General features: G+C 46.8%; 4 protein-coding genes across 8 annotated transcripts; 2 read left to right on the top strand and 2 right to left on the bottom strand.

Annotated features, from left to right (window-relative positions):
* Nucleotides 1-3,266: 3,266 nt before the first annotated feature.
* Nucleotides 3,267-7,884, top strand: LOC117856233 (O-fucosyltransferase 19). Of its 2 annotated transcripts, XR_004640619.2 has the most exons (9): nucleotides 3,267-3,851; nucleotides 5,378-5,450; nucleotides 5,580-5,650; nucleotides 5,729-5,817; nucleotides 5,896-6,028; nucleotides 6,136-6,365; nucleotides 6,472-6,948; nucleotides 7,021-7,358; nucleotides 7,644-7,884. XR_004640619.2 is itself a non-coding variant. In XM_034738640.2 (8 exons), the coding sequence occupies exons 1-8, from the start codon at nucleotides 3,414-3,416 to the stop codon at nucleotides 7,229-7,231; spliced, it is 1,722 nt and encodes a 573-aa protein (XP_034594531.1). In that variant the 5' UTR covers nucleotides 3,267-3,413; the 3' UTR covers nucleotides 7,232-7,884. The 2 variants fall into 2 exon arrangements, 1 of the variants encoding a protein (XP_034594531.1); XM_034738640.2 differs by having other exon boundaries at nucleotides 7,021-7,884.
* On the bottom strand, nucleotides 4,612-10,892 carry LOC117856234 (fructokinase-like 1, chloroplastic). Of its 2 annotated transcripts, XR_011898239.1 has the most exons (3): nucleotides 9,780-10,891; nucleotides 8,446-9,283; nucleotides 4,612-5,234 (listed from the first exon to the last, which is right to left on the bottom strand). XR_011898239.1 is itself a non-coding variant. In XM_072293826.1 (2 exons), exons 1-2 carry the CDS (start codon nucleotides 10,671-10,673, stop codon nucleotides 8,591-8,593), a joined length of 1,587 nt encoding a protein of 528 aa, XP_072149927.1. In that variant the 5' UTR covers nucleotides 10,674-10,892; the 3' UTR covers nucleotides 8,297-8,590. The 2 variants fall into 2 exon arrangements, 1 of the variants encoding a protein (XP_072149927.1); XM_072293826.1 differs by lacking the exon at nucleotides 4,612-5,234 and having other exon boundaries at nucleotides 8,297-9,283; nucleotides 9,780-10,892.
* An 898-nt stretch (nucleotides 10,893-11,790) lies between these two features.
* Nucleotides 11,791-12,782, bottom strand: LOC117855325 (heme-binding-like protein At3g10130, chloroplastic). Its single transcript, XM_034737646.2, has one exon. The coding sequence runs from the start codon at nucleotides 12,638-12,640 to the stop codon at nucleotides 11,975-11,977; it is 666 nt and encodes a 221-aa protein (XP_034593537.1). The 5' UTR covers nucleotides 12,641-12,782; the 3' UTR covers nucleotides 11,791-11,974.
* A 711-nt stretch (nucleotides 12,783-13,493) lies between these two features.
* On the top strand, nucleotides 13,494-23,114 carry LOC117855189 (uncharacterized). Of its 3 annotated transcripts, XR_004640469.2 has the most exons (11): nucleotides 13,494-13,651; nucleotides 16,015-16,261; nucleotides 16,334-16,549; nucleotides 16,637-18,800; nucleotides 18,877-19,290; nucleotides 19,474-19,578; nucleotides 19,684-19,766; nucleotides 19,886-20,049; nucleotides 20,138-20,249; nucleotides 20,338-20,429; nucleotides 21,672-23,114. XR_004640469.2 is itself a non-coding variant. In XM_034737486.2 (10 exons), the coding sequence occupies exons 2-9, from the start codon at nucleotides 16,055-16,057 to the stop codon at nucleotides 20,208-20,210; spliced, it is 3,426 nt and encodes a 1,141-aa protein (XP_034593377.1). In that variant the 5' UTR covers nucleotides 13,494-13,651; nucleotides 16,015-16,054; the 3' UTR covers nucleotides 20,211-20,249; nucleotides 20,338-20,600. The 3 variants fall into 3 exon arrangements, 2 of the variants coding, with proteins under 2 accessions (XP_034593377.1, XP_034593378.1); XM_034737486.2 differs by lacking the exon at nucleotides 21,672-23,114 and having other exon boundaries at nucleotides 20,338-20,600; XM_034737487.2 differs by lacking the exon at nucleotides 21,672-23,114 and having other exon boundaries at nucleotides 13,515-13,787; nucleotides 20,338-20,600.
* The last annotated feature ends 206 nt before the right edge of the window (nucleotides 23,115-23,320 follow it).

Raw genomic sequence — 23,320 nt, 5'->3', positions numbered from 1 at the left:
CAATGGTTTGCTGAGACGTCCTGACGCCGGCTGATCCAAACAACCAGCTTGCCTCCAAACTCCAGCGGCACGCCCAGTTGGCGGCAACACGCGACCGATCACGTGCACAGTACATGTATCCTGCTGGAGATCATCTGAAAATCCATCCCGGTGGCGGTGGATGTCACGCGTGCGCGTGAGGATCAGCCGGTTGGCCGTGGCGGTGGCCGAAGCTGTACGCCTGAACCCGGAAGGCTGACGCTTCCCAAGATCGAAGTCCTGGATTCCCCAAGTCCGTGGCGTGGATGTACTCCTGCACGCTCGTCCTCCTAGGTCCCCGACCAATCTGCGGATGGCGTCGTTGCCTTGTTGTTGCTGTTGTTGGGCGGGACCGAACGCCACCGGCACGCGGGGCTGCGGTGCCCCCGCGCGCGCGCCCGTGTCTCTAAACAATGTCGTGGTGTGGCTTTGTAACCCTCGGGCAAGGTTACGTCGCTGACCGCGCAGGGCGAGGTCACGACTAACGAGTGGCTTCCGTGCGAGGCATGCTAGGCCTCGCGTCCTCGTCCCGCTCCCGCCCCGGATGCTTTGCTTCGCGTCGTGGCCGTGGCCGGGAGGCTGCGGTTGCGGAGCACCAGCAGCCACCACCCAGCAGTCAGAGGCACGTTCCGGCGCTTGATGGACTGGGCAGAGGCTGGCCGGGTCACGGGTTCATGTGTTGTTTGGTGCCGCGCGACAGACCTGCGGTAAGCTCCGGAGCAGAAGAATTACTAGGTCGCTGGTTTCCGGCGCTTAGTCACAGACGGTGACGCGACGCGAGAACCCTGCCCTTGTCGCGCTAGTCGGGCTCGATCAAGACCAACGTTGACGCAAAAAAAGGAGTGCTCCTTGTTCCTCCATCTGGCGGCCGCGTTGGCGCGTACCTAAATCTAAACGCGTCGGTGTCTCATGGCGCCGAGAGTAAGGGCGCCGTCGTCTCAATTTATTTCACACACAATAAATTGCATTGCACCCATACCTGATACCAATATACTGAATATGCATCACCATCATATCCAACCGTATCGCAAATTCGAGCGGCCATCCACGTGTCACGCAAGCCTCTTCTGAGGTGACTATTCAACATTACTCGTGTTGACCTGACATGTCACCTCAAACAAATCAGATATTGCAATCTAAACAAAGCCATTTGCTGTAAGAACCAGGGCAGAGGAAATTAGTGCTCAACCCACACTCGTGGCACCATTTGATAAGCAAAGTTCGTTGCCGAGCACCAAGCGAAACACTAGGCTAAGTAGTGCGCGTCAACTTGATTAGACTAGAACCCGACCCGGCAGGGGGGCGGCGGCCAACCACCGTCTCCGTTCGGTGGATTCCCACTTGGGATGCGTTGCACGCGCATCCATCGGCCTGACCGGATGCAAACAGACAAGAACAGCTGGGTCCTCGCACTGGCCATCATCGTCGCGGCCCGTGGAGACTCGTCGTCCTCGTGTCGCCCATCCGATGTGCACCACCGTCCACCGGCGTGCACTGGTCATGTCCCTGGTGCCGCGGGCACTGAACCGGGCTGGATTACGTACGCTTGGTCAGAGTCAGATGCATCATCATGGGCCGATAGGATTAGCTTGTCACGGCTCACTCTTACGCATTCCCGGTTCCTACCCAAACATTGCCACGTCATAGAGTTCTTCTGCATGCTAGCTATTTGATTTTTGACATGATTGTTCTCTTGGCACAGATCTAAATTTTTTTTTATAAAACCATACTATGTCTAAGGTGTGGGGAATAAATTATTAGCCACGCCTTAGAAAAAGCCAAGTTTGACAACGAGATGCGGCGAGGGTCTTTGGGACGCCGTGTGGCTGCAGCTCGCGCGAATACACGCGGTAGGCTGCCTCTCGAGGACGTGGCGGCGCTAAGTGCCCAGCTGACTTTTCAAGCGTGCCGAGAGAATCAACCCGTTGACGCGGCACTACAGAAAAAAAAAGGCCGTTCTATTTTTAATATTCGGGACTACGTCAAAGCGGGAGAAAACTCGGTCAGCAGCGCATCACCAGTTCACAACTTTAAATACGTTGGGTTAGCACACACGGGCGTCCCTACCTACCAAATGGTCAGTGTTTTCAGCTAAGGGATCAGGCACGCTAGCACTAGCACGGCGGCAGGACCACCTCCACTGCCGGTGCAAATTAAAGTTAAGGCGGCAATCGCAGTACGCATTAAGGATTGTTGCACGCACTGATCGTATGCGATAGCTCTGCTCGGCGAAGCTTCGATCCGCATGTGGACCATTCGGTCCATTGTGCTATATTCTCTTTGTACGCATTGGCAACGGAAAAGGCTAAGGGGGTGTTTGATACACCCGCTAAAGCTTAGCATCTGTCACATCGGATGTTTAGATACTAATTAGAAGTATTAAATATAGACTAATTACAAAACTAATTGCACAGATGAAGTCTAATTCGCGAGACGAATCTATTGGTTTGACAATGTGGTGCTACAGTAACCATTTGCTAATGATGAATTAATTAGGCTTAATAGATTCGTCTCGCGAATTAATTAGCCTAGGGGTTCTGTAATTAGTTTTATAATTAGCTCATGTTTAGTTCTCTTAATTAGCATCGAACATCGAATGTGACACTGTTAAAAAGTTTAGCACCTCCTATCCAAACACCCTGGAGTCCCATCCGGCATCTAGAAAAGGAAAAGCTACTTTCACGGATCATCTGTAGCGTGCACTACCTGCTGGTCGCTTCACGAGTCCTGACCTGATCCGTCTGTTAATCTTTATTTTTCTGAAAGACCTTCATCTTTAATCTGATCAAGCGCAGCCAATTCAGCTCAACCCTTTATCCACTTGGGACCTGGGGCATCAGGAATTCGGACACGTAGGGCAGCGCGCCTAAAGATTTCGCCCTCCTTCCCACGGCGGCACCACACCGCGCCCGCACCCGTCGCCCGTCACGCCCGTAAAAGAGAGCCGCGAAAGCGAGCCGTATAAACGACGATGGCCACGAAAGCGAGCCCGCCCGCGCGGTGCCTGCCTGCCATCGGGTGATCGGGGTCGGGGCATGGCACAGCCGAGGGCCAACGGCACCGGCGCGAGAGCGAGCTGAAGAATAAAACTTGCTTGCTCCGTGCTCCCCTACCCTCTCCACGCCCGCGCGCGGCGCACCTGGCAGGCAGCAGCGCGTGGCGGAGCCGAACCGCCAGCGGGGAAGGTAGGGAGGGCACGCACGCACGCGCGCGCACGACTCCTCGTGCAAACTCCGAACCACCACCCACCTCGCCCCCACGTTCCCCTTACTCCCGCGCGGTTGCCGACCGGAGCGGCCAAGGTGATCGATCGAGCTCCTGCGCGCGCTTGGGTGTGTCCAAACTCCAAACCAAACGAAGCCAGGAGTGCACGCGCGCTTGCGCTTGCTTCAGCCATGGTCGCGTCGTCGTCGTCGTCGTCCCCGGCGTCATCCTCCTCCTCGTCGTCCTCCAGCTCCAGCCCCGTCCCGTCCGGCGCCCACCGCCGCCGCCTGGCGGACGTGGAGCGCGACGCGGCCGCCGACTGCTGCGGCGTCCCGAGCGACGACAGCGACAGCGGGACCGAGCGCCGCGGGCACGTGAAGGCGCTCCTCTTCGCGAGGAGGAGCGGCGGCAGCGGCAAGCGGGTGCCGGCGGTCGACCGGGCCTGGGTGAGGAACGCGGTGGCGTGCCTGCTCGGCGCCGCCGTCGTCCTGGTCCTCGTCGTGAGCTCTCGCCGGGGCGACGTCGGCGCGGGGAGGCTCGTGCGGAGGGTGGACGCCGGCGACGGCGAGGTGCTCGGGTGGAGGGAGGAGAACCTGACCGCCGTCGCTCGCCGCCCGCCCGACCCGCCGGTGAGTGCTCGACCACGCCGTTGACTGCTCAGTTACTCTTCTTGCCATGCACATGATGCACTAGACTAGACCCTGCCAGTAATTAGCATGTTAATTACAGTTAAAACTGGGGACTTTGAAAACTTTTTTTTCATGAACTTGAAACCATTCGAATCTGTCGAGTTAGCGGGATCCGAGTCGGCGGTTGGACGCGGAAGAGACGCGTTGGATCGTTTGCTCTTCGTGGACTGGGTCTGGCGGGGTATGCGTGTGCGCGCGCTTGAGAAACAAGAGAAGTTTCATGGCGGGCGGGCGGGCGGGCGCGTCGTAGTTGCCGTGTTTTGGATCTTTGCTGTAGGATCAGACATTCAGACTGGGATGCCGAAGACATTTCAGAAGCACCAGAATTCGGGAAGGACTCAGGGCCGCCTTCCGTACATGTCCTTGTCAGAAGAATAAGTGCCAACTCTTTGGCAAATCGCCATTTATTCTCTTCTTTTTTCGTGTTGTTATTTGGTTACCAGTCCAGAGGGGGAATTCAATTGGGAGAGTGATACCGATACCCATGCCTTGTACTTAATGTCATCGATATGGGCCCTTAGCAAGGCGCTTCCAAAGGGGTTGACGTTGATGTTCTCAAAACCAGAAATGGGCGCACATAGCTAATTGAACATTGCGAAAATTCACAGTGAAGTGGAATAAGCAGGGGAACTCCCCTGCTGGCTCGTTTCAAAAGCATTGAAGGAAGTGCACTGCCACACCAAAAAAAAACATAGCAGAATTACAAATTTTAAGTGAAATAATATTGATATGTGTTCCACAGAAGTTCATATTTCCTGAAAGGAAATACTTGACAAGTTGACATACAATTTTTTTGTACAACTTCGCTACAACCAGGTGCTTTTGACCACTTGATTAATAAGTCAACCACCACTTGAGATTTTGCCCTCCTGGTTGCAAAGTTGTTTTACAAATCACGAGTTATTGTAAAACAGTTGTTCAAAATCGTACATGCATAGGCAGAACAACCAGATGATAAACAAGCTGGCAAGCTACAGTGCTGACAGTTACATCATGAGACTACAGACAAGTTGCCATTGGAGAGTCAAGACACATATCCAGAGAAGATCAGAATCCTGCGCGTGGACAAAATTTTGGTGTTTCCTAACGCTACCTAATCCTTAAACCTCCAAAATTCTACATGAGTCTTCAAAAAAGAAGAAATAAAGAGAGAATGAAAACAAGAGCTAAAAATGAATGGACATAAAGTGAGAGTTTGCATCAACCCATCCTACCCCACGAAGTACCCTAGTAGTGCTACGGGCAAAAAAGAGTTTGTTGCAGATTGGACAATATGAAGCAAGGACCCTGCCTTTCTGCCGCCTAACTAAAGCAACCATAGACCTGCAAATAAAGCAACAGAAAGAATTTATTAGATACAGGTGCTCCTAATTTATATTATTGATTTCAGAATTTCATTCATGTCGGTGCATGGTTGTAGAATTTATGAAGTGCTTGTACTGAAAACTTGCTTTGAAATCCACCAGATGACCCAGATATGGACGAAACTGGATAACAAGGGTTACACAAAATGTATCGAACGCCCAAAAAACCGTTACAGTAAGCTTATCTTCCCCATCTTCCTTCAAGTTAAACATTAGTTCTAAGTAATCTTCCATCTTCGAGTTAAAATTAACTAGTCTCAACTGAGTGCTTACATTTGGGTAACACTTGCTCTGCTTTTTTCAGGAATCAACAGTGCAACGGCTGGTTACATAATCGTCGACGCCAATGGTGGCCTGAACCAGATGAGAATGGGAGTACGTATACAATTATCTTACAAAACTTGAACATAGGAATTTCAGCTTACATGCATTTCTTCAAAATCATTCTTGCAGATAAGCGATATGGTTGCAGTTGCTAAGCTCATGAACGCCACCCTAGTAATCCCTACTCTGGATCATAAATCGTTCTGGACAGATCCAAGGTCCATCTCTTTGCAACCAAAACAGCGAACATTCTATAGGAATTTTTGGGATTACTGATGTTTTGTCTTGACATGCAGCGATTTCAAAGATATATTTGACGTTGAGCACTTCAAGGAAACTTTAGAAAATGACATCATGATTGTGGATTCCTTGCCACCAGCTTACAAAAGATTGAAACCCTATATTAGAGCGCCCAAGTCCTGGGCCAAGGTATGGACCGACTACTTCAGGCTAAGTGGACATAGCAACTACTTACAGATCAAGAAATTTGAGCAGGCAGAAAAAGAAAAGGCAACTTACTTCCTTACTTTTTGCAGGCTTCTTATTACAGAGCTTTCACAAGGACACTGAAGAAGACCAAAGTTGTGAAATTCACACATACAGATTCTCGGATTGTTAACAATGGTCTCCCTCCTTCCATCCAACGACTCCGTTGCCGGGCAAATTACGAGGCATTAAGATACAAGAAAGAAATCGAAGAGCTAGGTAATACTCTAGTTGATAGACTGAGGAATGGGTCCAGCAATTATATCGCACTTCACTTAAGGTGACTGAAACTGCAATTGTCTAATATGAGGCTGGCATCATTTTGCTCAAGACTCAAGAGGAATTAGCAGATCAGTGATACTTTTGGTTTCCTTATAAACTGACAGGTACGAGAAGGACATGCTCTCGTTTACAGGCTGCAGCCACAACCTAACACATCAAGAGGCAGAGGAACTTAGGGAAATGCGACTCAAGGTGCAGCACTGGAAAGAGAAGGAAATCAACAGTGAGGAGAGGCGACTCCAAGGAGGCTGCCCTATGACTCCTCGCGAAGCAGCTCTTTTCCTAAAAGCTATGGGTTATCCTTCCAGCACGAAGATCTACATTGTAGCAGGTGAACTGTATGGTGTACATAGCATGGATGCATTAAGGGCTGAATATCCAAATTTCTACACACATTATAGTCTGGCAACAGAAAATGAATTAGAGTCTCTCAAGCTGTACCAAAACAGATTAGCTGCTGTGGATTACAATGTAGCCCTCCAGAGTGACGTTTTTGTGTATACATATGATGGAAATATGGCTAAAGCAGTCCAGGGTCATAGAAGATACGAAGGATTCCGAAAAACCATTAACCCCAACAGGTAAATTTCTGGAATGTTGTTTCCAGTATTTAGATCTCAATCCAAAGTGCTGAATTTTTCGACTGTCTGTAGGCAGAAGCTTGTCGAGATGATTGACAAGCTTGATGAAGGTACAATAAATTGGAATGAGTTTGAAAGTGAAGTGAAGATGCATCATGAAAACAGGCTTGGAGGTCCATATCAGAGGCTGTCTGGTCGAAGTGCAAGGCATGAGGAGTACTTTTATGCAAATCCTCTTCCAGGGTGCTTGTGCAAAAGAAACACACAGGATCAGGTGGCATGAACTTACTATACAAACTACTGAGGAATGGATAGTTCATTCCTCAAGTGTACAGCGAGCTTAACTGCATGTAGCATGGACGCAGAATTTCGTCCAACTCATTGATATACAGCAAACAGCACAAGTCCTGGTAAACTGACAGCAAGAGCACATATTATTTTTCTAGACGCAGATAGAATTCGTGTACTTTTCAATCTTCCACAAGGATATGGGAGGGAGCACTCACTGAGATGCGCGCTTTCGAATAATTATTCATCCAAGTTTAAAAATAGAAGAGGCAAAGAAATTCTAAGAGGATATATGTGCCACAAGAGGATAGAATTAGCTAAATTGAACAGTTTTGTATGCTTTACCCTATAGTCCAGAATACAGTCTTACCTCTTTTTGATAAATTTGATTTTATTCATTTTATTAGGCACAGGTGCAAATTATGTGTATGCACAATGATTCCCTTCGAGGGTGGCCTCCACTCAGGCAAGACCTCGTTCTGGTCTTACCCTTCCCGGATCAAGATTTTATGTACAAGCAACAAATTATATCCTTTTCTAGCCTAGTTTATTACATGTAACTGCAACTGAAATATTGGATGTTGTTACACGTTTTTCGCTGTCATAAAATATTGGTAGCCTAGTTCAGTCCATCAACATTTATGTTCATGTGCCTTCCCTCGTCCCACATTAGTTTTAGTCTAAATGAATATAGCCACCAAATGAGAACCAAGCTATGCCAAGCAGTAGCTCAGCTGATTAGTACCTTCAGTTGAGAGGGCCACCCAGGGTCAAACCCGGGGCTCACCAATTTGCGGGTAGCTCCCTGAGAAACTGGTTTCAGCAAGTTTCCTAGCCAGCCAGGGTTCAGTATCCTATTACTTAAACTAAAAAAAAATGTCTGGGAGAAGACTCTCCTTGTGGTCGAGAAAAAAGAAATATAGTCACTAAAATCTCCCCAGAACTGCGTGCTCATTCAACACAGGGTCCTTACTATGGTTTAGAAATCATGACCAAAATTAAAATGTAAAGCAGCATATTTTACAGTAGCACATCAAATAGAGTCTGATTGCAAATTCAGTTCACAAGCTAAATTGAAGATTCAGCTATATAACATTTGTCAGTCAATAGAGGCATTTCAGTAGCAGTCAAACTTTCTAATGCATTTAATGACATGCATACTGCCCCTAACATTGAAATGATTACAGAATGGGGATGGTACGAGGATACCTGAGCAATCCGTGCATATAAATTGCGCCTGTAGCTCTCTTGTGGTAAAAGAAAAAAAAAATCCCTTGTTCAATTCTGTTAGACCATTCTTGAAGTATGCTTGTATTTAATATGTTGTTCATGTCTTGGCAAATGATTTACCATTTCACCACATAGAAGGCACATAGACTTGTTCCTTCAAGTTCTGGGCGGCACTCTCAGTGGGAAACCCTCGCACAGCACCAATTGTCCACTGTGATATGATTCCAGCAGCAACAGCAAATCTCAGTTGCCTCTCCAATGTATCCTGGTCCTCGTACATCTCAGGACAAGTTGTCAACTTCCTAATAGCAGCAGCAACAACAGCATCCCCAGAACCTGTTCGGTCAGTGGTGTATGGAGTTATGAGTGCATCCTCTGTCCCAACCACACAGCCATGAAACTTGGGCGTGTAGTAGTGGATCCGAAGTGTCCCGTAGGTCACAAGCAGGACCTTTATTCCATCATGCCAAATAGGAGCGATCTCTTCAGGGCTGTAGTGGTAGTACTGTGGCCAGTTTCTTGTAAAATGGAATCCTTCCAGATAATACTGAGGTGGAGTCCTTCTCTTGTATTCATAATACTCATGATCAAGGAGGAATTCAAGCTCGTCCCTTGACAGCTCTATTATATCAGCCTCTTTCCATGCCCTATTTATCACCTCCTTTGTCTCATCCCTTGATGTCCACAATGGCAATGGCAAATTCAGATCGAAGAATACTTTACTTCCAAATTTCTTGGACATTTCAATGGCTCTGAAGAGTGTATCATGCATTGAGGGATTTAACAGAACTTCTGAACTGAAATGGAACATTCTGGCCTGTGTAATTACTAAGGATTAGATTTGAATTAAAAAAATGTTGACTATGTAATAGCAATGACAACATCGAAAACTCATCTTGTAAGCAACAACGTAAATATGCAGCACATACTGAAACTTTTATCAATTCATAATCCGTTGCTATCTTAGATTATATAAAGAGGGATCAGGTGCCAATTCATCTCATAATCTGAACTACAAGATCAAATGGCATCTGTCTGAATACTTAAACAAGTTGAGTAGAGAGTTTAGCATCAAGGTTGAATCTTGTTTCAAGAATAGACCTTCAATGACACACACAAAAAGAGGTTACAATCATGTCATGCTGCTAGATCACATTAATTTTGTTTGAAAACTAAGAATTGCTTTGATGCAATTGCTATGCAAACAGTGCACCTTGGTGGACTGGTGGTCATCCGCATAGAGACACTCAGACATAGCTTGCTGCAAAATGACGACGCGAGCATAATGTTCCTCCAAAGTATCACCAACTCACCTCTTTCAACACATCGACATTGATCTCGTTCTTGCGGAGGGAGTCCTCGGCAGCGCTCTTCACCGTCTCGGCCACAAGCTTGGTGCCGCCCTTGCCATCCTCCCGGTCCCGGAAGCTCACCTTCATGCGCGCCATGGCCGTGGCTGCTTTGCCGTCGAACTTGATGGCGCGTGTCTGTACCCGCTCGCAGTTCATACGGTACACAAGCTCGCGGCCGAAGTCGTCGTCCCCGACCTTGCCCAGCACCGCGGCGCGCCCTCCGAGCCGGGTGTGCGCGATGGCCACGTTGCTCGCCGCGCTACCCGGCGCGCGCGCGAACTCCGGCGGCTCCCATTGCAGGTGCAGCCACGTGGAGTACTGATCGGGGTGCATCTGCCGGTCCGACACCCGCACCGTGGGCACGAACTCCCAACGCGGCGCGCCGAAGCAGCACACCAGCGGAGGCCAATCGTTCGCGAAATCCTCCGCGTCGTCGTAGTCGCCCCCCACCTCCAACCCATCCTCCTCCTCGGACTCTTGACTCGTCTCCTCAGTTCCGTCGCTCGCCATCTGCGCCACAATCTCCTCCTGCTTGGTCTCTTCCTTGGACTTCCTTGTCCGGCGGCTGGTCCGCTTCGCCGGCTCCTCTTGGCCCTCCGAGTCTGACTCCTGGCCCTCCTTCTTGGTTCTCCGCCTCGTGGCCTTCGCCTTCGGCGCCGACGGGGACGGGGACGGGGACGGGGACTTCTTGCGGCCGCGGCGAGAAGCGGGTTTAGGGGATTCCGGCACGGCGGCGCCGTTGGGCGAGCAGCGGAGTTGGCGGCCTCGTGGGAGACTTGGATGGAGAGGTGCGGCGAGGAAATTGGGCTTGGGGAACAGCGCTGGTAGGAGGAAGGCGGGGGTGGCCATGGCCATTGCCGCTCCTATTTGGTCGAGGTGAGGAAGGAAGGGGGACGGCGACGAGCGTTCGACTCGACTCTATCCAGTGTCAGTGTGATCCGATAAGGGTTTTAGCAACCGTTAAGGATGTCGGGTCGCGCCCGTAACGGGAGAAATGCATGGGGGGACGACATCCGAGCATTTTCGGGCTGGGCTAGATAAAGCCCACATAGAACATGAAAAGTCAGGCCAACTAGGCTGGGCCGAATTCAGTACGGTCCGTACTCCGTAGCTAAAAAATTGGGGACCGAAGGAAAAGAGCAGCTCCCTGTCCCCCGCTCCCCCAGTTTCCAAGCAGGGCACAATTTGTATGGTTCCGTGGATCTATACGCTCTACCTCTATTTCCCTACCTGTGCCGCTCACAATGCAGAGTTAGAGAGTAGGGATCCAGCTCCGCTTCCAGGCATTATAAATATTTCACCCGTGTTCCGAAAAATCCGTGTGACTCCTGAAAGATGTGACCAACCACGATCAGACATGTCGGTTTGATGAGTCTAAAATATATAAGTCGCTAGTACACATGTCAATAGGATCATGTCGGTTTAACAGCCTACAAAACCGATCCTGCAAAACAAACCCAGCTTTTTTCGTCGTACTGTACCAAAGTCAAACATGTATGTACATAAGAAATATTCCAGTAGAGTTGATCTCGATTAATTCCTCTTCTCTATTCTAGCACAAACATCCTCTCCTCGAGTTAAATTCCGCATCAATTATTCCTTATCACATGTATCCGAATAATTTCACATTGAGTTAAATAATAACCACACTATATGAATCACATGTATCCGAATAATTCCACATTGAGTTAAATAATAACCACATTATATGAATAATGTTGAAAGCCATATAAAAACCAACACAGTCAACTACTGTGCAAACTTTTCAAAATAATTTTTTGAAACACTCCTGTTGTTCAATAAACCTCCATTTGAAATCAATTTAAGGTCGTGTTTATGCCTTGCCGACTGAACAAACCAAGTTAAATCGTTCTTGTGTTTGTACTGAAAAAACTCTTTCTGAAATGCAGAGCTACTGTAGGGCCGCAGCACCACCGTGCCGGTATGTAAGTAACTAAGTATCGACCGAGAGTAGTAGAAACTTATCCATTATTTGTCACACTAAGCATATTTTTACAATAATTACACAAGAAAAGACTAGTAAGACAACAGGTTCGAAGGAAATACAGATACGAAACAGAGTCCCTGAAACGTCCAACACTCAAATCACTGAACAGCCGCGGCCCGGCAGCTGGGCGGTGGCCGAGTGCGGGTGGTCACTCGACGGGGATCATGACCTCGTTGGTGCGCAGCGGTGGGAGCGTGAAGGGCGGGTTGTACCGCGCCAGCACGAAGGGGCCCTTGACGGTGTACCCATCCTTCTCCAGCGCGGCCCTGAGCCCCTCCGCCTTCTCCCGCACCGTCTTCTCCGCAGCCACCCCGCTGAACCTCGCCACCCCGTACTTCCTCTCCGGCACCTCGCGGATCACCACCCGCTCGTCCGTCGGCCGCGGCGCATCCTCCGCCTTGGCGTACTTGGACGGCAGCAGGAACTGCATTGTCACCTTGCCCGGCGCCTGCTGGTCGTCCGTGATCACGGGCGCGGTCATCGCGACCGGCTCCGGCTCGCCGCCGGTGGTGATGACCGGCGCCGTCATGGCGATCTTCTCGGAGGACGCCTCGCCGTCGCCGGCGCCGGAGGTGATGACGGGAGCCGTCATGGTGATCTTCTCGGGCTTGGTGTTCTGCGGCTTGCCGAGGGCGCCGATGTAGTTGGCGAGGACGGTGAACCCGCCGTCGGGGTCGCCCTTCCACTCCTTGGGGTCGTAGGTGAACTCCGCGGCGACGCAGGGCGGGTACCTGCGGATCTCGTAGCCGGCGCCGGTGTGGAGGACCTCGTGCTTGGGCGTCTCCACCGTGATCTTGCCCAGCACCATCCCCATGGCGGATCGTCGGCGGGAGGCGAGCTGGAGCTAGCTAGGCACGGTGCAGTGCAGGTTCAGAGGATGGTCTTTGAGCGGTCGGGCTCTTTGGATGTGCGTGTGATGAGCGGCGCTTTGCCTTGGCACCGTGCTGGGCGTGTGTTGGTTTTAAGAAGCGGCGAGAAGAGACTGATGTGTGGACGAGGCGGTGTCTGCGTCGTGGCGCGCGTTGCTCCACGGGTGCGTCTTGGTTTCGCCTTGGAGGACAAGCTTGGAATCTTGGATGATGGGCTTTGCCGCTTTGACTTTCTAGCTGACATCCTGAACTAGTGAACTTGCCAACTTGGCCTGTAGTTAGCCATGTGGTTATTTTTTTTCCAAATCACACGGTACAGGACGCGATGTTCACGCATCCACACTCGTTCATATAAATACACACTGCAACTCTACCATCCAAGCACCTTTAAAAGATCGAACAAGCGAATTCTCAAAATTGACAAAGGTACTACTGGTGTATTGCTATTGATGGACACGTGGTCTAACAATACTGATTAAATTCTGTAATAAATTGAGAAAAATACGAGAATCCGTGCTGAGTTGAGAACTGGATGTGTAGGTATGCTCAGTTCGCGTTAGCCATGTGGTTATATTTGTGTTTTCTTCGGATTTGATTTTTCCAACTCTGAAATTCGAAACGCAATGGAAAAATGTTGAAACGGCACATAGTTGAAATGATGTCACAGTCGTAATTCTTCGTTCTCTGAACGGGCCGTATTGCTAGATAACTTTAGGAAGGGCCGTATTGCTATATAGCTTCAGTCTGGAAGTTCCCTACGGCCCATCTGTAAGAATCTATAGGGCCCAATCTGCAAGATCCTGCCGCATCTTGGTCTCCTCGGACCTCGGTGTCGTTCGCAGTCGCACGCACAGCGAGGACAAAACCTTTCCAGTCGCCGCCCTCCAGGCCCCACCCTGCTTCGCTTCGTCGTCCTCGTGCCCCCGGCGATCCAGCCCGCCGCAGTGGACTCCTAGGTGAGGTCTACCCCCATCCTTCCTCCGCGCCCAACGGAGGTTCGGGCCGCTTGAGTTGCCTCCGGTCTAGGGTTGGGGTTTTCCTCCACCACCGTTGCCGGTGCGGTTTTGGAGCTGGCGAGTTACGAACGAAGATGTACATATCCCTTGCTCCGCATTTCTCTGGTATACACTTGATGGCGGTGGTGTGATCGGGGATTCAGTGTTTCGTGATAAGTTGGTTCGTGGAGTACATGGCAGCCAAGCAACATTCATTGTTGCGATTTGGCATCCTTCTTTTTGTTGTTTATCCCTAGATTGGAGCCTGGAGCCTCTCTGTTCCATGTTCTTGTGTGGAGGGAGGTGTGTTGCCTGCTTAGATCTCTTATGGAGGATTGCAGCTGATTAGTTTTTGTTCGTTCCTTTGTGTGGTATTTAGGTGCTTTATGAGCAGCCTTTTTCTTGTGCGTGTGAATAGATTGCACTGGTTCTGAAAGGGCAAGCGGGTAGCTTGTTAGAATTATCTTGAGACTGCACCAGCTTGTGTCATGGAAGTGCATTGTTGGGATGGCTGGGCCTTTTAGTGATTGATCATTCTGGCGAGACATGTTGGTGATGCCTAAATCATACTTCCATAATATATTATGCAGTGGCTTGCTGGATTGTTTTTTCATGTCTGTTTTATGGCTCATGATTTTATAATTTGCTGCTGGTATGATTCGTGCCCATACTTGACAACCATTCTTGAAGTCCAGATTAGTGTTGATATCATACTATCAGTCAATTCTCTTGGCTGTTTATCTTGTGTCTCACGTGTGGGTGGGGGTGGTCACTGATTGTAGGTATGTCTTTATTATGTACCTATATTGATGTGGCGTTATTGTTTCATGGTATTATTTATTGCATGAAATTTTTTCCATTTGCGACCATTAGCATGTCCATTTCAGCTTCGACAATGCAGTTTGTTAGTATACGTTCTTTTGTTCCCCTTGTATTTGGTTTCTGTGCAGCTTAGTAATGCTGTTGGTTACTTTCCGTACCTGGATTACCTTCCATGCTAGGCCTGATTTCAGCTTTAATTATGTACATTACTACTTTTGGTTTGGCTTGTGGTACTGCACGTTGATATATATTCCATTCCACTTGTCAATGACTGGAAGTGGCACGTTGGGATGGCTGGGTCTTTTAGTAATGTTGCAATCTGTAATTCTGGCAATATATATTCCATTCCACTTGTAGATGATGTCTAAATCATAATCTGCAGTGCATTGCTTGATTGTTTTTCACGTCTGTTTGTGTCTGATGGTTTTACAAGTTGCTACTGGTATATTCATGCTCATATTTGATAATCATTCTTGAAGTCTAGATCAATGTTGATATCTGCTATCACTCGATTCTCTTGCTTGTTTATCTTGTGTCTCACATGGAGGTAGCTGCTTTTAGGTATTTGTTTGCTATGTAGCTATATCGATGTGGCATTCTTGTTGCATGGTATTATTTATTACATGAAAATATTTCCATTCGTGGCCGTTAACGTGTCCATTTCAGCTTCAATAATGCAGTTTGGCAGTACTAGTTCTTTTGTTCTACTTGTATTTGGTTTCTGTGCACCTTATTAATGCATGCCTTGATCAATTATGTGGCCATTACTGTCCATTTCAGACTAGACAGTTTCAACTTTATTTATGCTGGCGATTTCATGTTATTACTAGCTTTAATCATTATGTCATTACTGTTTGGTAGTTTCCCTACCTGGATTACCTTCTCAACAGCTTTACCGATTTCAGATTTAATTATGTATGCTACTACTTTTGTTTCAGTTTGTATGCGGTTTCTGCTCAGTTTAGTACCGTAGCTACCTAGCTGGTGCTCTTTAGCTTCGCTACCTTGATGACCTGCCATAACTTTTCCTGTTAGAATAGTGAGCAAGGCACTCTTTAGTTCTATAATGAAATGGGTTACTATTGTTACCCTACTTTCTGTGACACAGTTTTCTAGTTTTGTTAACTTAATGCTTTTCCTTAGTTCTTATTGGTAATAGTTGACTTAGCCATATCAGCTTTCATAATATATTATTTGGTCTAAATGCTAGTAAGTTCTGCATTTGACACGAATATTCTTTTGTACATTCCAAAAGTATTAGACGGGGATGAGGTGGCCTCTAGCACCTAATAGCCGCTAAGCGGGCTAGGTGACAAATAGGCACTAGGCATGGATGCTGTGCCTTTATTAGATGACACTATGTTCTTGTGTTGTGCATATCAAGTGTTTATCACACTTGATTTCTTTAACTCTGAATGGTAGAGGCACATGTTCTATGCATCAATCCCCTATAGCAGCATTGCACACATTCAATGCGTAAGTGTATGTGATTATTTGTGCAGATTTGACATTTGATCTGGCAGAAGTTAGCAAGTTTCAGCAATGGGTTTCGATAATGAATGCATTATGAGTATTCAATCCCTTCCTGGTGAATATTTCTGCCCTGTTTGTCGTACACTCATATATCCCAATGAAGCTTTGCAAACTCAGTGCACACATCTCTACTGCAAACCCTGCTTAGCTTATGTAGCGGCAACCACAAAAGCTTGCCCTTATGATGGCTACTTGGTGACAGAAACTGATTCCAAGGTATGCATATTCAATGAGTTAAAACATATCAAGTTGTGGCACTCCTCTTACAACCTAATTTGCAATATGCAGCCTCTGACAGAATCAAATAAATCCCTTGCTGAGACAATTGGCAAGGTCACAGTCCATTGCCTGTATAATAAGAGTGGTTGCCAATGGCAAGGAACGCTATCTGCGTGTATCACACACAGTACTGCTTGTGCATATGGGAACTCCCCTGTTGTTTGTAATCGTTGTGGGACACAGATTGTACATCGTCAAGTGCAAGAACATGCTCAACTCTGCCCTGTATGTCCATCATGTCCTCAGAATCTCCTAGTTATGTCTAGAAATGTGTTGTTACTGATAATCTTTTTACCTGTTTGTTATTTGCAGGGCTCACAATCTCAAACACATCAAGCTGATGGTAGTCAAGCACAGCCATCGGCTGCAACAACTCAAGCAATCACCCAAGATCCATCACTTGCCCCAGCAGGCTCTGCTGCAGCTCCAGCTATGACATTGCCATCTGCAGCTACAGCCACAGCTGTCACAGCTTCTGCTGCAGCAACAGGAGGGGCAACTGGTGCAAGCACAGCAACAGCACCCCCTTCCTTAGCAGCTGCATCAGCTGCTTCTTCTCAAACTCCAACAGCTGAGCAGTGGTACCAGCAGCAACTCCAATGCTCACAGTACTACCAGCAGCAGTACCCTGGGTACAACCCTTACATGCAGCAATATCAACAGTATGGCCAATACCAGCAGGTGCATCAGCAGTACACGCAACCTCAAATGCAAGTGGCGTCCCAAAATATGACACAAGGTTCTGCACAGCCTACCTCATATGTTCAGCCTCAGGTGCAGTCCTCTCAGCCCCAACTCATGACGCAACCCCAAAGTCAGCCCCGGCTTCCACCACCAACAGGTTATGCACAGCCTCAGCAGCATCCAGTGCAACCCCAACCCCAACCCCAACCCCAAAGTCAGCCCCACCTTCCCCATCTTCAAGCACCTTCAGGTCAGTCTCAGCCTCAGCAGCCAATTCAATCAGCCCCACAAGTTCCCCAGCTGCAACCACAAAGTCAAGTACCTCTTCAACTGTCTGGCCCCACATTACAACCTGCACAAGTACAAGCTCAACCTCCACAACAGCAACAGACCGTTGCCCAGCAACAACATGCACATATGCAAGCCTTACCTCCACAGCAAAATCTTCAACCTCAGATGCAGCTAAACTCTCAAGTCAAGCTCCAATCTCCACAAGTGCAGCAGCAATCTTACCCACAGCCACAGGCCTATGCGCCGCAATCACAGCAGCAGATGCCACACAGCGCTTCATTGCAACACCCTGTTTCTCAGCATCCTGCATCAATGCGCCCTCCATTGCCAGGCCAACAGCCAGCTATGCAGACTCCACAAGGAATTCAGCATACAACACAACATCAACAACATATTGGGTACCCCACTCAGCGGCCACAAATGCATTCTGTCATCCCTTCCCAGACATCACTGCAAGGATTGCCTCCTCACTCATATGTTTCCTCACAAGGTCAGCCATACCAGCAAGGAATACCCTCATCACAACAACACTTGCATTCCCAACCTTCACAACCTCATGGTCAGCCATATATGCAGCAGCATGTTCCTGGCTATGGCTATGCTGGGCATCATGTTCAAACTTCAGCTGGCAGACCTACGAGTCATCTTGCGCCGCCACAGCAATTTCTACATCAACCTGGTGGCCCAGTTAACAGTTTTCAAGATGCCATAAAACAACAGCCAACAATGCTTAGATCTGATAATGTGGTATTAGCATCCCAGTTGCCTGCTGCTGGGCAACCTATGGGGCAGGGTTCTGTAGCTCTGGGAACACATGCTTCGCAACCAGGAAAGTCAGAAACTGCAAGTAATGCTGCTGATAGTACTGCTGTTAGCGAAAGTAAAAATAATGGTCCTGAATCTGCTGTAATGAGACCTACAATGTTGAAGGGTTTGGGCGATGAAAACATAAACAGAGAACATAATGATTTTGGTGGTGTTAGAAAAGATGCAGTGCAAACTGGCGTTGCATCACACATCACAGATGGTTCAATTGGAAGGGATGGAATTGCTGCCTGGGCAGGCAATTCAAATGGTCCAGTACAGGGAGGAAAAGAGCACAAGGCTTCGGATAATTGTGAGAAAGGTGGATCATTACAGAAGGCATCACAGAAAAATGCAGGGGCACCAGGCTCCTTTGTGCCCCCAGGCATGGGATCAAAACATCCAGCTGGACCGGAGAGAATGCTTCCTCAGCATCTGATGCATCCTGGTCCTAAGCATGGTTTCTCTGAAAATATTCAGCCTCCAATGCAGAAATCGTATGGTTCATTCCATTCTGGATCGACATCAAGGTTGTTTGGAGAGAATCAAATTCAGATGCCAATGTCGCAGCCTGGGGGTATCAGACCGGGTGATTGTGATGGTATGATTCGACCACCCATGGTTGGCCCATTACCTGATCAGGACAAAATGTTCCCTCCTTTTGTCCCCGAACATTTGAGTTGGCCACATCCTCTTGGTAATACTCTGATTCAGAGGCAAATACTTCAATCCTTTTTGTTGTGGGCATGCTGACCTAACTTCCATTCACACAGGAACATCGAGGAGCAATGGCTCTGGTAGTGGTTCACTTGTAAGTGGAAGGGCTTTCCCTGACGAGGGTTTCAACACTTCAGGGGAACATCTCAAGCCACTTCCAGCATATCCTGGTAGACATAATAATATTGAAGACGATCTGAGGCAGTTTCCTGGGCCATCCCATCTGGATGGTCCAGGCCTGCAGATGGGTCCGAGACCTTTCGAGAGAGCTTTAGGTAGACCTGATAGTTTTTCAGATTCATTACCAGGAAGGCCTCCATTTCCAAACCAGAAAAGTCCATTTCCTGTAGCCTTGCATGAGGATTTTTCAAGGAAGCCAAATGCAATGGCTAGGCACTCTGACTTTCTGCCACATGGTGCAGAATTTAATCACCATGGAGCTGATGTAATGCCTAATTTCAGAAACCCAGGTACGGATTGTTTGGTTTAAATAATTTTAATAACTAAACCTTTAGAAGACTTTGGTGGCATCAGATCTTTATTATGTGGGTTCCATGAATGAAACTATGAAAGCTTTACGACCTTTGCCTTTCCGTAATATATCAATGATGGTTCTCTAATGAATTTGAATTGTTTTCGTGCATTTGTTCAAGGGATGAGTGGTGGTCCCCGTAAAGACCAGCTTGGCTCCGGTAACCTTCCTGGGAATGTACAGCATGCTTTTGATGGTCCAGAGTTCCCTCCTCATTTCCTCCCTGGTGATTCTTTTCCTTCCACATACTAAGTATTTTTGTTTGGGTGCTCGAGAGCCCATGACCATGGCCTGTCGCATTTAACCAAACCTTCTAGCCACCACTTCGCAGGTCACATGTATCCAGGTGATCCTAATCTTTTTGCTGACTATTCTCGTCATGGATTTCCAAAAGAACCAGTGCACTTTGGTTTGGTGGGTCATCAATTTGAGAATATAAATTTGTTTCTTTTTCTTTTTACAATGCAATACCACTTGTGCTATTATTATTGCTGATTATGCATTGTGTGGCTGCTAACTCGTTGTTTGTCTAGGGTGGACCCTTGAGAAATGGAGATGTTGGTTGGTGCCGCATATGCATGTTTAACTGTGGAAGTGCAGAGAACCTGGATCTGCACGTACAGACAAGGGAACATCAACAATTTGCAATGGACATTATTCTGAAAATGAAGCAAGATGTCGCGATGCAGAAAAAGATGTTAGATGTTTTTTAAAATTAATTTGATTTCAAATATCTGAGGTTAAGCACCCTATTTATAAACTCTGAACATTCACTGCTTACTCAGGAATTACAGAGGCCCCAAGTCTTTCCACAAAAAGGTTGCTGGGAAGGGCCACTTCCGTGGGAATAGGCGTTAGAACTATTGTTACCTATTTCAGCGCCTGATTATTTTGATGGTGAGTGCTGATGGTTTCCATTGTTCTCCAAAAGCACAGCTATTTTGTCCCTTGGGTTCAGTTGGTTACTATCCTATCTTTTTGCCAGGTTGCTAGTATGCTTATGGATGTTTCCAAGACAATTGAGAAATGAGATCTGTTCAGATATCTTGTTAAAGCAGTTCAGCATATTTGGAACTTGTAATGGTCGAAAACTTTTGTTGTATGTTGGTCTGCAGAGTTCACATGCCTTTATGGTTTCTGTGATTTACTGTTTTGGATATGTTTTTTACTTCACATGCTTTTATGGTTTCGATTGTTCTACTTTGTATGTTTAGTTGCTGAAACATAAGAATGCTTAACTTGTTAGTACCCTTTTAGTTTTAGTCTTCTATATGTGATAGTATGCGACTCCCATGTCTTTCCACTAGGCTCATACTTCGGCTGATGGTGATCTTTTACTAGTACACCACAGCACCGCACTGAAACTTTAGCAAAAAGACTCGTAAGTGTATTGTATTTTCAGGCAGCCCTAAAATAGTACCTGTCACTGCAAACTCTTTGTAAGATGCTAATTGAGAAATTGTTTCCAGTACTTACAGTACCTGAAACTTTAACTAGTTTGCATACATAGATCCCAAAAATATAAGGCCTCCCTGTATATATGATGGTTTGCTACATCACTGCAGCCATACTTTCTTAATGGCGATTGATATTTTAAGGATCATCATCTTTATTGAATTGCTTGTCACGGAACTTGTAACTTGGTCCCAGTTGCGAGATATAAAATTGACAAATCCAAGGTTTGGATGGAAAAAAGGACAAAATATGTAAACATGGCTGGCTTGGACGAGGTTTTGGATTTTAACAGAGTTTTCATTGGATGTTGCTCCCGCATTTATTAGTGTTAATGGGAGTCTTAGAAGTGTAGTGAAAACCCCAAACATGAAGAGTTTTGTGTTGTGTGATATAGCTTGAATGTTAGCATAGTAAGAGACGAATTGATGGTGTCTAATTGAAAGGAGGTTTTAGAACCAAAGGATGCATGTGTGGCAGTATTGTGTTCACACTCTGTAAAAATAAAAATAAAATAGAAGAGAGGTGGCAACTTGGTTTTCAGATTAACATGGTGTGCACATCATGCATGCTGCACTTGTCAATACCAATACAAAAGCTGCAGTGTCCATTTCTAGATAGTTGCTTTGCTCATCCAGATAGTGATGTATGGTTCACTTGTTTCATTGCCATAGTAAGGTTCAGAATAGGACAGCATTAGAAGCCAATTGACCTTAAATGTTGTGGATGAAATATGGCTTCTTCAGTTATATTTGATGTGGTTATTAGCATACGATTCATTTTGCTGGTGGTAGCCTTTTCTGGATGTATTTCTCCAACAGTGACCATTAAATCATCTGTATCTTTTGTTGTTTGTTTGCTAAGCAGAAACTGAAAAGTGTAGGATAATTTCCTGCCGGGAGTTGGACTGCCATTCTTGCATGCTTTCCTAACGATGGTAAGGATTACATGCTTTACTAATGTTGGTAAGGAAAGATATGTATTGAGGTTTCATTACAATGCGCACTACTTTTTTTGACAAACATTTTCCCATATAGTTCAGGGCTGAAGTGTATGTTATTGTTTTTGTCAATTGCTTGTACACTAATCATTGCATTTTATGTATTTGTGTGGATCAACAGGAATTGCTATGCCACTAGGATTCTTAGGACATAAGATTTTGTTTATCTTTAGATATATCTTCTGTGCACATTTGGTCCGTGTAATCCGTAGTGTCTCTAGAACTTGCTCAAACCAATTTCATGCCAAGGTCAATTGGTTGTGCTGTGTCCAGGTCTAACATTTGATCATTTTTCTGCGTTTAGTTGGTTTGGCTGATAGTAGTACCCAAAGAAAAATTCTTGTTCCCAAAAAAAGTCGCTTGGTGATTACACAAAAGATATTTCTCCCAGACACAAGTTGCTCAGACTAAACTTGGGCATATTTTCTTCACCTTGGATTTGATTCGAATTACTCAACTAGGCTCAATGTCCGCATATGTGCGGCTTCTTTGACCTACTGTACTATGGTTATTTATTAATAGAACTTGAGGGCGTATAATCCATATCACCTAGATACAAGGGTTTCTGCGTCACATTTTTGCCTATATGGAGAAGAGAGATGGTACCTCCTAGTTACTAGATAGTCTACTCATTTAATGCAATAATATTGAAATGTATTGGGACCCATTTAATGCAATAATATTGAGATCTATTGCATGTGGGACTGCATTAATGTTTGTAGACTCTGTCATAATTAGATTAGTGTGAAAGCTGTGTATAGTATCATCTTTGTTAACATGTATGAATCTTATAGGTGGCAGCTATCCGTACAGTTAGGGCCTGTTTGGTTTCACATGCTTATGCATAAGCAACTTAAAGTAAGCAAATAAGTTGCTTATGAAACCAATCACTCTTGCTTATGGGGTTGCTTATTATAAGCAAATAAGCAACTCTTGGGTTGCTTATGGTTGCTTATGGGGACTAAAAGATGCACTTTACACCTCTTGCCCTCATTGAATGCCTGGTTGCCCTCCCTCTCTCTCTCAATGATTAGGGGCAAACATGACAATATCCACCTCATTCAATGCTTATAAGCAAGGGTATCCAAACAGCTGAACTAAAAATAAGCAACTCCAAATAAGCAACTTTAAGTTGCTTATAATAAGCAACTCAAACCAAACAGGCCCTTAGAGATGCTCAAAACTTGAGTGTAGATTTATTTGGTAATTAATAAGATGATTTTTTTAGTTAAGAACAACTGAATAGCGGGTACTGTACTACACTTAATTTGTAGCCCATGTGTTGGTTTGGATGTCGTCAAGCATCCTGGGGGGGGGGGGGGGGGGTTCTACCTTTTCCCTCTGCGCACGGTTTGGTTTGGCGCTATTGAATTGGCTAGAGATCTAGGCCGTGTTTGGAACCATGTCCCGCAGCTGCGTGTCACCAGGAAGTGAGTTGTGGCTCCGACCCCACTTCTTGCGTACGCAGTTGAAAATCCCGTGTTTTGCGTCTGCCGTGGTTCGCTGAGTGCGCTTG

The sequence above is a fragment of the Setaria viridis genome, chromosome 5 (assembly GCF_005286985.2).
Source record: "Setaria viridis chromosome 5, Setaria_viridis_v4.0, whole genome shotgun sequence".
In the NCBI taxonomy this organism is placed as follows: Eukaryota; Viridiplantae; Streptophyta; class Magnoliopsida; order Poales; family Poaceae; genus Setaria; species Setaria viridis.
The sequence above is the reverse complement of the archived record's forward strand: the minus strand, read 5'-3'. Positions and strand labels throughout refer to the sequence as shown.